The sequence below is a fragment of the Lasioglossum baleicum genome, chromosome 19 (genome assembly GCF_051020765.1).
Source record: "Lasioglossum baleicum chromosome 19, iyLasBale1, whole genome shotgun sequence".
NCBI classification, from domain to species: Eukaryota; Metazoa; Arthropoda; class Insecta; order Hymenoptera; family Halictidae; genus Lasioglossum; species Lasioglossum baleicum.
Window position 1 is genome coordinate 3,739,335 of NC_134947.1, and position 14,830 is coordinate 3,754,164.

Genomic DNA, 14,830 nt, shown 5'->3' on the forward strand with positions numbered 1-14,830 from the left:
TAAACCAGCTGTGCCCACCTCATTACTTCCGTCACTCCGGGAGTGACCAAGACAGCCAATTCATGTTTGGTACCAACTCGGCGCAGAGAGTGTGCCAAAACTAACGCTCCCAAGGAGTAGGCATCATTGGTGGCCAATGTAACCCATGCATATCCTGAAATGAATACAAATTCATTATAGTCAATCTAACACTCTGTAAGAGAGGATATGGATATGAATATGTATATGGATATGGATATGTACAAGATACTTTTTTCGAACACGTTAAATATGGGTATAGGTTCTGGTTCTGTTCTACATATATGTATAGGGTCTTGTATGTCTATAATGAGAAAATTGGGGGCAGAAAAGACCCTGGGCACGAGCACTCTCGTATGCGTCCATAATGTCCGTATATATACAATAATCCATAATATTATCAATAGACAACGGATCTTGAAAGAAAATAAAAATTTTCCAGCTAATTTGCACCAAACTCGAGTGAAATAGAGAGGTTTATTTTTGTTTCTTAACACAATTACTTAGATTATTTACGCGATCTAGTAAACATATTAAGACAATAAGTTTTACTATAACTTCAGAAAATGTTTGCTTTACATAAAGATCCGCTGTCTAATGTGATAAGTGAACGCGAAAAGCTGTCTAATTGATCGATATGCATATTAATTCCCCATTACTCGATATCAAAGGCATTCATCATCGTATCATCGTATCATCGTACATCGTACATACACATACAATATACGGATTGATAAGGCGTCTGCCGCGAATCGGATTCGCATGGCAGACATTCAAACTTTAAATTGATCATTCTGTATTGTATTGTATTGTATTGTATTGTATTGTATTGTATTGTATTGTATTGTCTTCGACGTTACGTCACAGACATGAGTCGCGGACTAGGAATGCATTTTTCTCTCGATAGAAGCAGCTCCCCGAAACGATAACGTCGTGAACTCTGCTACCAGTGTGCCATTGACTCTGGCGCTGTCAGCTGTCGTAACGACGACGATTACGTAAATCCAAAAGACAATTTGACAATAACTTAACATCAGTTAACATTAAATCAGCGGTTTCCAACATGGAAGGCGCCAAAATTTTTTTATAAAAAATTTCTAGTTTTCACTTTTTTCTAATAAAGTTTTCAATCATTTAAAACGTAGATATAATTTATATAGATAATCTATACATCTATACATACTAAATAAAAATCAAATGCTGTTCGTTGGTAAGCGCATCACTTCTGAGACCACGGCTGGACCGATTTGGCTAATTTTTCAGTTTTCAAATGTTCGTAATAGTCCGAATAAGGTTTTTAGGGGAAAATAATAATCTAATATACATTGTATAAAGTAGAAAAGTATGTCTGTATATGTATGATTCGACCGATACGATTCGGTCTGACGATCGCGCGCCGATTACCGAGTAGAACCAACCGCTAGATGACAGCACGGACACAAGGATTAAAAAAAAAAAATAAACAAAAACCAAAAGTCACTAACATAGAGAAAATAACTCGGAAAATTCTAATGATTACAAACGAATCAAATCGTTATTTCATCTAAAAAGAAAACCATAACATTCATATATGTTAGACTTTGTTGAAATCTTGCGATGACGAGTCTGACTCGTTAAAATACGGCAAGGGGTTAAAACCTAACAGAGTTTCTAGAATATGAATAATCCATTGCCCCTAAACGACTAATAATGAACTTGAGCTGTTCGTTGGAGGAACGAAGAGACCGTAAGGTCACTCCAAGGTCATAAAATCCATGTGTACAAGAGCGAACGGTATTTTCGTGATAAAGCTAGAAGTCTGAAGTGGAATTCGAAAACGGAGAGAGGATATACACGGTATCTTACTATCTTTATCTGTTTCTCACTCATTTCGGATAGGAAAAACTGATAAAAATAGCAGCCGGATTTCAACTTCGAGATCACAGAGATGCGCGCGAACCTACCTACCTACCTACCTACCTACCTAGTACATACCTAGGTGCGTCGTTGCTCGAGGACAAAGGAATTCATCAGATTTTATTTATAAAACGCGTCCTATTTCTAATTCGCACGTGCCGCGGAGAATTCGCCGCCGCGGGAGTATATTGGCTCTAGTTCTCCTGGAGAAAATAATTTATATTTAGAACATTTTATCTGTATTCACAGTTTGCTCTTCTACCCACCAGAGATACTGATGTAATTGTGACATAGAAAAGATCCAGAACCAGAACAAACAAACAAACAAAAAACAAAATGACAAGTTAAAAATCATCCTAAAATGAGACTGGTGTTGGGATCAGTGTAACGATAATTATATGGTTATCGTCGTCGTTAAGTCGTCGTCTACATATACGACGACGACGAGTCGACAGTATTCCTCAAATTATTGGAGCACTCGCGAGTCGTGACCCCGTTTCGTCTTCTCGTTACATTTTTTCGTACAACTATTTCATACCAATACCGCAGATAACCGCGCGGCACTACCAACGTATAACCGCGTATAACGTATGTATATAGTGTATAGTGTGTATAGTATGTGTCCATAATTATGAAAGTGGTCTTACCATTAGACATATATTTTTTCTTCCGAGATATTTAAAGGATTACACATTTGAATAAATCAAAAAAAGTATCTTTATATTATGTGACATTTTAATTTAGAATTTTATCAGTTTTGATCGATGAAAATTCTAATTATGAATGTGAAATTTTCCGTGAATCTTATAAGATTTTGAAATGTTTTGAAACGTTTGCATCGACTTGCTAGACCCTTTGTTCGATAATCTCTTATACAATAGATACATCTTTACGATTTGAATAATTCTAGATTATAAATATGTATATTCGACCCCGTCATTTCGGCGGGTTACCAGTTAGTTGACTGCACAAAAATTCGAATAAGTGCTATGTAAGACAGCAAAAACATTAAAAGAATTTAAATATACTGTTATATGTATTATTTTCAACCTATTACGCATACTACGAAAGAAACACTCGACAAAAATTCGAATAGGTACACAGTTCGTAGACGGTAACAATATTAACAGATTTTAAAAATACCTTAAAAAGTTATATCATGTATTCTATCAACATAATAAGAAAGAAAATAAAACCCATGTTTCACTTCAGCTTGTTGTTGTGCAAATTAGGTAGAACATGTTTATTTTGCATAAAGATCTGCTGTCTGACAGCAATTATCATATGTACGTTCATTCCCTTTGATTCTATCTTGGAAATCTTACAAACATCTATTACATGCGTATGAAACTGTGGATGTTTTAATTACAGTTTTTAGTAGTAATCCATTCAACATTTAATCAATTTCAATTTGGGACATCCACTGTGAGAACCTGATGATATAGTAGTAGAAAAGACATGTGCCCGTCTGATTATACATATATTCCTTGTTACGAGATATTCAAAGGAAAAGGATATTAACGCTAAACGAAACCGATACAATATTGACATAACAAGCACACTATCTAACGCGGTTCATTATTGATAATACCGTAAAATTTACATTGAATGAATTTAGTTGAAAATAATGTGATGTGAAATAAAATAACTGATAAACTCGTTTTTTCATATTTTTGCTTGGACCACTTTCATAATTATGGACACATATATATAGGTGTATAACATTGAAACCAAGATAGGTACCAGCGGGGTCCATTGTTCAATCTTCATTTGAATAATTGATAGATTAGGAAGAGTCACAGCCGGCCCTAGAGACCGCGGGGCCGAGGCAAGCCTGGCCTTGACGTAAAGATTAAGTATGTACCTGTATATTCTGTATACTGTATCTACCTACATACATATTGTATAGTACGTATGTAGAATAATTTAAATGTCTGTTGTGGTATTTTCATAGCTACATGCTGCCGAATAATGCAAATTACGCCTCGTAAACGAAAAAATAGGACTTTTGAGGGCGATAGCACCCTAGATATCGATCGATCTTTTATCTAGCGTTCATTTCACTACTGAAAACGCCTATCGCATGCCTTATCGAGAAATGAGAAGGCGCATCCCGCACCCTTGCAATCCTGGAAACGAACGAGTCTACGCCCTTAACAAAGCCGATCAAATGACAAGGACATTTTTCGGCGGACACCCTGTATCACGTGCCGAATCGATGAAAAACCAAAAATACTGGAATTCGTTGTTGTGGATCAGCGTAAAACTGGCGGCAGAGATTTCATCAATTTTCGCTTGAAAGATCTGTAGTGCGCAACACTCCGGCTTTACGAAATGTCATGTCGTGTCTAAATCGGGTCACATATGTGACAATACTCGAGTTATCCCATGTAGTCTCGAGCCTTGAAAATATTCTGTTCATGTTTCTGGAATGGTCGCGCGCGCGTTCTACCTATCGACATTGAATGGGATATTAGGTTTCGTTGCACGGGTTTAGGTGCACAGCGCGGTGCTAAATCGCGAGTGAGCGATTCTTGCCGCGTGTAGCTGGTTACGGTTACGTAGGGCATGGACCGACCGGCAATATTCATTCGAGCACCGTGTACCAGCAGCGTGCCACATGGAATCGAGACCGACTCCTTCCTCCTTCTCGCAGCCCCTTCTAATTGTTCATCACCTCGCGCACAACATTCTTCATTTCCGTGTTTTACTCGAATATTAACCCCGCTAGCGACCATTTATCATGAGAACACGAAATTATTCTCATATCCATCGCAGGTCATTAGAGTCATTCATCAATGAAGCTAAATGGTCGTAACTAGACTGATTTGATGCATTCACGATCAAAACGAATGGGTAGATCAACACACAAAACAGGAAATATTTAATCCGTTTAAAGACGTTGCTGTGTATTATCTATTATCTCCAACCGATTAAAATTGTTAACAAAAAAGATGAATCTCTACGCTGCCCCTGTGTGTGTACCTTGCAATTCATCACAAACAAGTTTTGGTTTTGAAGAATAATGATTAAAAAATAGCTGCTATCTCATCAATTACTGAAACATTCAAGTATGAGTACGAGTTATTATGTATGTAGGTGTAGGATCAATTTCAAACCCGTGAAATTAAAAAAATTATAGAGCATATAAATATTCTAGTTAATAACTTGAATAATTCTAACAAAGATGGAAGATCTATAGAACCGGTCGTCGTGGTAGGTTTACGAGAGTATGACACTATGAAGGTACAGACTACTTTTCTTTAAAAACAGAATAATGGACAACCTGTATATTATGCTCTCATCTATTTAGCGAAACGTAGTAATTTATCTCTACTAAATAGCCAAACTCGGATCCTACGATTTCTTCTCGGCTTAATTTCGCGGAATGGCAAACACGTAGAGACCACAATCGTCGCGCCACTATCAGCAGACAAGCTTATCGATACTCGGTGTATTCGATGCCTGACGAAATTCTAGATTTCCGGTAGGAGATTCACAAAGACTGACCCGAGCATTACTGTTACGACATGCAAACATGTCCCCCCGCTATCGACTATGGAGAAATGAAATCGAGTTGAACGAAAAATATGCAGGAGAACGATAAATACAAAAAGACGACCAATCGGTACTCCAACATTTAATTAACCCTTTGCACTGAAATACTTATACATGTAGACCTATACACATCGGCCGGCCTTCTCTCGGAAGAAGTGTTTTAGAAACGACTCGCAAAGAGATTAGGAAACCCCAATTAAATCATACTCGCGCGAAACAAGTAAGAAATTTACTAATGAAGATTTTCGATGAAAAGACTTTTATTCGCTGTTACTTGTACTCAAAACAGAAAAGAGATCTTGAGGACATAAGACACACACACACACACACACACACACGCACGCACGCACGCACGCACACGCACACAGTATGTATGTATTCACATTGACATCCGGTACACAACGGAGAATACTCCGCAAGAAATCGATTTTTTCCGATTCAGAGTTAGAAAACGATGCGACAGTTCTCATACGAACAGTAATTAACGTGTTATTAAAATGTTTTATTTACATGTTTTCTATCCAACTAACTATTTATTTGTTTTCTATACGTAATATACGTAATATACGTACTATTTGTTTATATTTCATTTTTACATTATACATAAAATATGCCTGTCATTGTTTCTTTCTAAAATAGTATTCCAAACCTTCGCGATTACTGCATTCGAAACAATTCCGAAGAAAAATATGTACATATATACATAAAAATTGTTACTACGCCATACGTATTTTTTTTATTTTTCTCCCAAATTCCTATGTACATAATTCCAAGTACAGTATAGTATGTACCGCACTGAGCGACATGACAAGAACATTGCGCGTTATCGAATTGGTTCGACGACGACGGATTGCTACACCTGTACGCAAAACTATGCGAGCAATCCTAGTGTACCGTTTTTCCTAATCTCTCGAGTGCCCGGTCAAGTGGACAACGCGTGTACAACATTGCTATTAGGATTATTCATCTGGTACGTACACACACGGTTGATAAGTGTGTACCCCGTGACCCGTAGGACGTTGCGTCGCGTATCGCGCGTCGCGCGTTGTCGTGCCACGGCGGATGCATCGAAGACGCTGGTAAAATTAAATGCAATGAATCCAAAGGAACGTGAGGGCCGTGAGTCACGGCTATAGAAAGAAGGGAGGGATGAGAGTCTAGCAAGAGAATAGATGCGTTAGGGGGGAGAAGCTCAGATTTCTGCTACCGGTCTTCACCGGAACACAATCCGCGTTCAGTCATGTCGATCCTAGACGAATTAACTTCTATCGGAAACCTAATCTGTCCGTGTGAATTTCAACATCCTCTCACCGTGCATGTTCTCCGGCCCGCTAAAAATAATCACGGAATGCTCCGTGCGGCTCAACCCTAAACGGATTAGCCCTCCTCCGAGCCAGCGAAATTTATAAATAAACTAGAAATGTGTTCATATTTTTATTGAACTTTCTAATTGTTCTGTTGGTGGACAATTGATCTTTCTTTTGTTAATGTTTACAAAAACATTGTACAGAAATTGTTAAGGGAACCGAGGCGGAGTATCCCAAACAAATATTTATCATCACTTGGGTTTTCAATTTAAATTTGAAAAACTACTAAACGACAGAGAACTGGTCCGTTCACGGAAGATTCGATTTTCGTCCAGAGTAGGAAATATAGATTCGCCAAGTTCGTTACAGTTCATATTCTAATATACGTCCGAGTACATAGCACGATGTCCCAATGAGAAATTCACGTGTAAGTCGAGTGTCTATTTCTACGATAACTCGTCGAAGATAAGCTCGAAGCCGAGAGCCGAGAAGATCTGTGTGCTCCCGCCAGAATGTTGCGTCGGAATTTCATTTGTTTACTTCGAAAATGTTTTCTGGTGGCCAGATCCCACATTGTGACCGGACAAGTTCGAGATCCACTCGAAGACGAACGTCTAGCCGCCGCGCCGACGACGACTGTGTAAGAGTGTCTACCTATGTGTAGAATCGCAAAATTTTTGGCGTCGAAGAATCATTTTCGCCTTTGGGACGACGACGACGCCGACGCCGTCACCGACGAAAGAAGAAGACGACGACGACGACGACGGAACATAGGGAGACGGAGAAAGAAGAAAAAACAACAAAACATTTATCTTGGCTATGAGAAACGCGGCGCTCGGGCTTCACTCGTATATTGTAACACGCAGACGAAACCCGAGAGGCAGAGTGCCGTTGTGCCACACACAGGTTTATATTTATACAAGCCGTCCACAGCTTATAATAGCAACCGGGCCTAGCGTTTGTACAAAATGCATTCATACACTCTTGCCTTAGGTCAAGCACTTGTCGGCCAAGCCTGGCGAGGTTCCCTTATGCCTTACAAGTACCTCGTATGCCTCATGCGATCCGTGCCTGCACACGTACATATATCGTCTTCGAATCGACACTTTCTCCGCATACTAGAGGCGTGAATAACCAACGACACCCTTGTCCACGGGACAGCAAGACAACACACACAGTTACATATGTATGTAATCCCGGCATGGAACTCTGCGGATCTTATGCCTCTAACTCATTGGCCGGTGCGGTGTTCCGCGAGCTTGTTGCAAGTGTTTCGCGAAATTCCGCAAAATATCTATATTAAATATATTTAATAATATATTAATTTTAAAATATATTTATTTCTACGCACGATGTTTTCGTGTGCGATCATTTTGGATCATTAACGTTGAAGAAGAAATTTTGGTAAAGAAAAGTTTACCCTGCATTCTTTCCGTTCATAGTGTCTCATTTCTATGTATGTATATTTGTATATTCTTATATTGTCGTAACTGGACTGCGAATTTTTATGAAAAGTAAATATTGTCTGTGTATTAACCATGTGCGGTTTTACCGATCTATTTAAAAGACGAAATACTGCAGTTTTCTTCTTACGTTTCATGTGATCGTGGCATATTCACGAATTTAATGTACAATAAATTAGTGAAATAATTAACTGTCGCCATAAAAATGATTGTCGAGTCTGGCTCGGCATTCGGCATTCGGCATTTATACATTCAAGTAAATATACCTGTATAGACATACAATACAGTGACAGTGTATGTATAAATACACTGAAAATTTTATTCATTTATTACAGAAATGGATGAGTGTAATTCCAGACAGTACACGAATTAAAACAATTTAAAAATGTCAACGCTATATTGTTGCGACCTGTGTGTGATATAACTACAGAGAAAAATTAATGCGTTTTGATCGCCACGTCTTGCAATCGATGCAATTTCATTATTTTGCACAAAGCAGTCTGCAGTCTACACGCAACAGTTTTTCTTTCTCCTCTAATGATGAATTACTAAATTCGCACAAGTTTTATCTGCGTTCTAACGCTGAACAAAAATCTAGACCGCAGATCTTCGTACGAAACAAAAACGTTGTCTGCAGCCATTGCAGAAAACAGGAGCGAAAGAAGAAGTTCATTTTTTCCTCATTTTAATAAATTCCATACAACATACATACATATCGCGATGTTTCCGAGTGCTCGTCAGATTGTCATCATTTGAAAATGCACGAGTAGCTTATTCTTATCAGATGAATGAATACAGGAAGAGCTACGTAAACAACTACGAAATCAATACTTTCGATCAATCCATTTGTGAGAACAGCTTCTTGCGTAAAGGGTGAAAAGTGATCTCGTCGAAGACACTGTGAAGCGGAAGAAGCATCAAGCACGTATATCTACATATATGTATATGTATATGTATATGTATATGTATATGTATATGTATATGTATATGTATATGTATATGTATATGTATATGTATATGTATATGTATATGTATATGTATATGTATATGTATATGTATATGTATATGTATATGTATATGTATATGTATATGTATATGTATATGTATATGTATATGTATATGTATATGTATATGTATATGTATATGTATATGTATATGTATATGTATATGTATATGTATATGTACATGTATATGTATATGTATGTATACTTATACTCTATCCAAGAAATGTTTCGAATTGAATCGACCTCACGATACGTATGTGAAAAGTTAAATTTACCACTACACGGATTAGGATTGGACGTGTTATTGTAAACACGCGAGCCATTCCAATATTTACACTTTCTCTGGCAAGGTTGAAATCTATTTTCTAACGAGGCGGAAGCTGCGAGATTCAAGATTTGTCGCGTGGTACTTACATACGTATTTTTCCGAGAATGATTTTATGAATTTTTGCCAAATTCATTTTATTCGAGGTGTCACCTTGAAGCTTTAATTTCCGGCTACGCAACTGGCATGAATATTCATTTGATAAAATGACTCGTCACGAAGACGTTTTAACCCTTTGCCCTTTTTGCACTCCTTTGTCGAGTGTGAAACGGGTTTTTATATGTACATATTCATGGTTCTTCCTTCATTTATGTTTGTCTTATTTTTTATTTAAAAACAAATACGAGTTCCACAGATATAAATTACAACAAAGTTTGAGAGCTATACATTAACGCTAACCGTACCGAGTACATACCGAGCACAAAATGACACCGCGCGGTCGTTGTTCGACCAGTCGTGGTGCGTACGGTCAGTGTGTTAATATAATTAGTAAAGAAAATTGTTTAAAATAAGTAGCAATCATGGAGCAGCTGATCATTCAAGTAAATGTCACACAAAACACTTGAAATATTAGGCGGAATATTGTTGGCAACAAAATTGAAAAATACTTCGGAGTGCAAATTGGGTTAACAAAGTCTAACAAATGTGAATGTTATGCGTTTCTTTTTCGATCAAATCAAATTAATATTTAAGCATTGAAATAAATGTAGCCATAGAAAAAATATACATTTTCTTTCCCTTCTACGAGATTTTTCGGGATAAAGACTTCGGGTTTCAATCGCTGTAACCGCGAAGAAAATGGTACGGCAAGGAATTAACCCTTGTGTAGCCAACCACCAGGTACATATCCATTTACTGTATTTCTTTTAACAATTTCTGTTAACGTTCCTCTAAAAGATATTACAAAATTTCTCTGAATCTCCATTCTTTGCTCGCCAATATACAATTTAACAATATAGTCTTAGCACATTTGTTGACCGGCAATCTTACACACACAGAGGCTGCTATATCTCGTGTCACCGGCTATTATTTCGTAATTGAAAATTTGGAAGTAAAACGCGATCCAAGTAAACTTCGATAAACATTATTTATATTATTATATATTGTACATAATGAATTAAGATGAAACTTTCGACATATCTAATTTATATGTACAACTTTTAATATTTTTTCTTAGTCTGATAAACTGTATAGTAATCTCACCGAATGAACAAAGGTTTTGAACTATACATATACATATTCTATTTTGCTCTGGGTTTCATAAATTGAAATTGATAATACACAAGTATACAAGTGCAAACACGAATTAACTCGTAATCGGTCAACAATGTGTTAAAGTTAAAATCAGAATTTATAAAAAAATATGTTAAATACACAAAAGGTTTGAAATAATCTACACCTATATGTAGATTTTGGTTGGCTACATAAGGGTTAAGAGGAGTTCCCATTCCCCAGCAAAGATGAAGATCGATTCAAGGGAATGCGATCCGCAATTAGTCTTCCGACACCTATTCTAGTAAGACGATTGTGCCCCGCAGAGGCAGACGACAGACGAATAAAAAGAACAGCTGCGTTCTCGCGTTTAATTAGTAATCCAAGTACTAAAAGAAGCACCGCGCCGATGCGGTGCAGTCGTGTTTGTCGATCAACTAGGCGCGCGAACATCGTAAACTAGAATTCTCGGGGTCCAACCGAGGACGAAGGTCAAGACTGTGTGAACATGCATAAAAATAGTACGACCAGCTATTACAGCGGCGTCAATCGAGGTACAATGATGAACACTTGACAATGCAAGCTTCCGTTTAGCGTAACATTAACTCGGCTGCTCCCAAACTCCCCTTTATTCGGAGAACTCGACTGTGCCGGATTACTATACATATACTGCGTTAAGGCTTCGTTTATACAGGGCAACGTGTTGCGTTGCTTTGTCGAAACTTATTGTTTACCGGATTCAGGATTTTTCTACGAAACAAAAATTTGCTTCGTCGATTGCAAGACACTGTGTGTATGGAACCGAACACAAAAATTTTCTTCCTTTTTCGCGAGCTTTAAGAAGCTGAAAATTGCATAATCACTTTCATTTTGAAAGCTAAGCTAGATCGTGACTAGACTGATTTTATGCGTTCACGATCAAATCAAATTAGATGAAACACAAAACAGAGGAAATATTTTTGAACCGTTCAAAGACACTGCGCTATACATATTCTACATCTCCAACCAATTAAAATCCTGTTAACGAAACAAATGGACAGACGGATCTTTCTACACAGCCTGTCTACCTTGAAATTCGTTCAAACAATTTTTAGTTTTGACAAATAATTATTTTGAAAAATAGTTACAGGCATACTACATATGAGAAAATGAAATTTCATATCTATCGCAAGTTTCATATCTGCAAAAGGAAGTAACCCGAAACTCCCGAGCGTCGATGTATGACCTTTCCGTACAATTGTCGAAAATACGACGATTAAAATGCAATCAGAGAAAATCAGAGAAAGTAGCGAGGCGAATTATTACACGAACGTTGAATTTTTTACTTTTCCTGCGCTCTTCCTTTTCGAGATAGATTCCTCGTGGTGTATCTCGCTGCTGTTACATCACCGCCGCCTCGTATCGATCAATAAATTGTAAATTGATATCATCGCAATTACGTTAATCCCTGATTGGGCAAATCTATACAATTAAGAAACATCAGTTGCGGGTAATTAGTTGTGTGAAACGGCGATAAGTAAGTAGACCCCGGCAATGTTTATGCAAATTGAAATTTCCGTATGCCGATTGGAAAATGTAAAACTCTCGAGTGTAAATAACTTTCTTGGTACTGATTTCAAATGATTTCAATTATAATTATATGTACTGTTCATCCCCATCGAACGCGTCCATCCATCCAGAATTAATACACAGTGGATTTTATGCATTTATGAGAAAAAGGAGTAGGTTTAATGTAAAACGGTAAAAACGTGAGAAGAATTGTACTGTTATATTTGGTATTTTCAACCTGTTTTCAACATGTTAAGAAAGAGAATGAATTTTCATTTCACTGGAATTTGTTGCAATTCAGGTGGAGAAGTTTTATTTTGCACAGGAAGAGATCCACTTGGTCTACATACTTATTAAATACACAATACTTTATACATAATAAATTATGATTTTGATGAAATTTAAATATGTTACGGAGCAACACACTTTGCGACAACTGTTTCCTTTTCCAATACAATGGGGGTCGCTTTTAGTTTTCGGGATATTTGTATAGAAAACTATTGTTAATATTGTATTGAATTTTCTGTATTCTTGCACGTTCCGTAGTAACGTAAGCCTGTCCTGGCCCTGGCGGGGCGCGTCTGTTTACTTTTTTTTTTCTAAACACGCTGTAAAGATGAGAGAAAACAGGGTCTCACTCTGGTCATACATATATGTATATGTATATGGCGCGAGTACTCCCCGCCCTGCCCCCCTATATTGGAAAAGGAAAAAGTTGTTAAAAATGTCGAAATCTATAATATATTTAAATTTCATGAAAATCGGAGAACAGTGGTACTTTCCGAATACATAATTATGTACGGAACTACATACTCTCTATCTCTATTGGAAATTATATTTGCCTTACGAAAGAAAGATGGCGGTCGAGTGCGGGAAAATTTTGACGAAGAAGCAATTTTACCGCACGTGTGAAATAAATATAGAGAGAAGTGGACGGGGTTTGGCAGAGAGCCGCAATTTCTCCCCCAGCAGAGACGGCCAAGAATAAACTGTTGGAATACCGGCGACAGTTATCTTATTTTATGCAGAAGGAATCTCGGGTCTTAATAAGAAAAAAATGAAGAGATGCGAAATGCCTATGTAGCTACGCTGTAAATACATTGTATAGTCGACGTACAAAACGGTTTAATTGCTTATGTTTCTATTCATAAACCCCACTTATCAAATATACATATGTACTGTGTATGTACATATAATGTTCTAACTAATTTCAAATGTACAAAACACGAAAAAGAGAATTTGTCAAGGTATGTACATACGTATGCATACAATTTACTCTTTTAATTCGTACGATATCCCAGACTGTGTTAAAGATGGCCGCTCTGTTACGTTCGTACAAACAGAATTGCCCGTTTTTAAGAGCAACTTCACCACCACAGCAAGAAAGTGACACGAGGCGCACAAGAAAATGTTTCAGAATTCTTCATTCTACGAAACGCGTGGCAAGTCGCTCGATAGAAAAATACAAGTATTTAACGCCGTTGCGTGGAGCATTTCGAAGTACTGTTTCGAAGCGTACGATGTTAAACTGGCGCGAAAAGTTGCTTCGAAAAAAATAAAAATGGGCTCGCGCATGTGCTCTCGGGGAGAAACACGAAAGCGAGCGCGAATCGGCCCGATCCCGGCGAAATAAACTAAAACGAGGCACGTGCGTGCGTGTTCGGTATGATCGATTGGGAGAAAAGAATGTTACGCAGTTACGAACGTGCAAGCAGTCGTTCCGCAAGCAGAATCGGAAATTGTCGGATCGGATTCGCTAAAAATCTACGCACCAAGAGGTTAATGCTCGTTCTGTCTATGAGAGATGTGAATCGTATGAAGGTCATTGGGTCAAGACCGCGCCGCGGTTACCGGCAACGTTATCGTACACCCCAAATGAACTTTCAATGATCGCAAACCTTCCGGCTGGAATCTACCGGGGGCGGTGAGAAATAATTGTATGTACATATGTACGTTGTACTTACCACCCATGTTTGGAAAGAAACTTTATGTTTCTTCTTTCGAACGGACAGTTTCTACGACACACTCAACACTCGCCGATGCCCGCACAACTGACAAAAAGTCGTACCGAGTCGTACGCACTTCATCAGCGCTACAACACGAGTGACGACTCGACGAGGCTCTCCTTCCATCCATGTCGCGGCGCTATCCCCACCTTTCGTCTCGTGTGGACGGAGCCTGAGTTATCGACTGAAGATCCTGCAGACACTGCCACAAACAAAATATACAATAGAGTTCGTAACAAAAAAGTTTTTACACTGCCGTCCATAAATCACCGGACACTTATATCAATATGTATACATATATTCAACCAAATGGTTATCAAAGAATACAAGTTTCCAGCTTGATTTTATTGTTTTATTTTGATTATCCTGCGAATATGCTCAACATTTCATCGAAATCGAATATAAGGGGGTAGACTTGTTTCCAGAATTCCAAGGGTGTGGTTTTTAGATGAAATAATAAAATGTGATTCGTTTGTAATCCATATTTAAGCAT

At 37.9% G+C, this 14,830-nt stretch overlaps 1 protein-coding gene across 11 annotated transcripts in view; it reads right to left on the bottom strand.

The window, feature by feature from the left end:
- Positions 1 to 14,830, bottom strand: part of Gyg (glycogenin 1) — a 29,320-nt gene that overhangs the window by 12,562 nt on the left and 1,928 nt on the right. For all 11 annotated transcript variants that reach the window (XR_013011071.1, XR_013011072.1, XR_013011069.1 and 8 more), the window contains exons 3-4: positions 14,296 to 14,539; positions 19 to 154 (exon numbers count right to left, since the gene is read on the bottom strand). Coding sequence is in view for 4 of the 11 variants with exons in the window: in XM_076443632.1 (XP_076299747.1) it covers positions 19 to 154; positions 14,296 to 14,302 (143 nt within the window). In the remaining 7 variants the exon portion in view is untranslated. The remainder of the gene's footprint in view (positions 1 to 18; positions 155 to 14,295; positions 14,540 to 14,830) is intronic.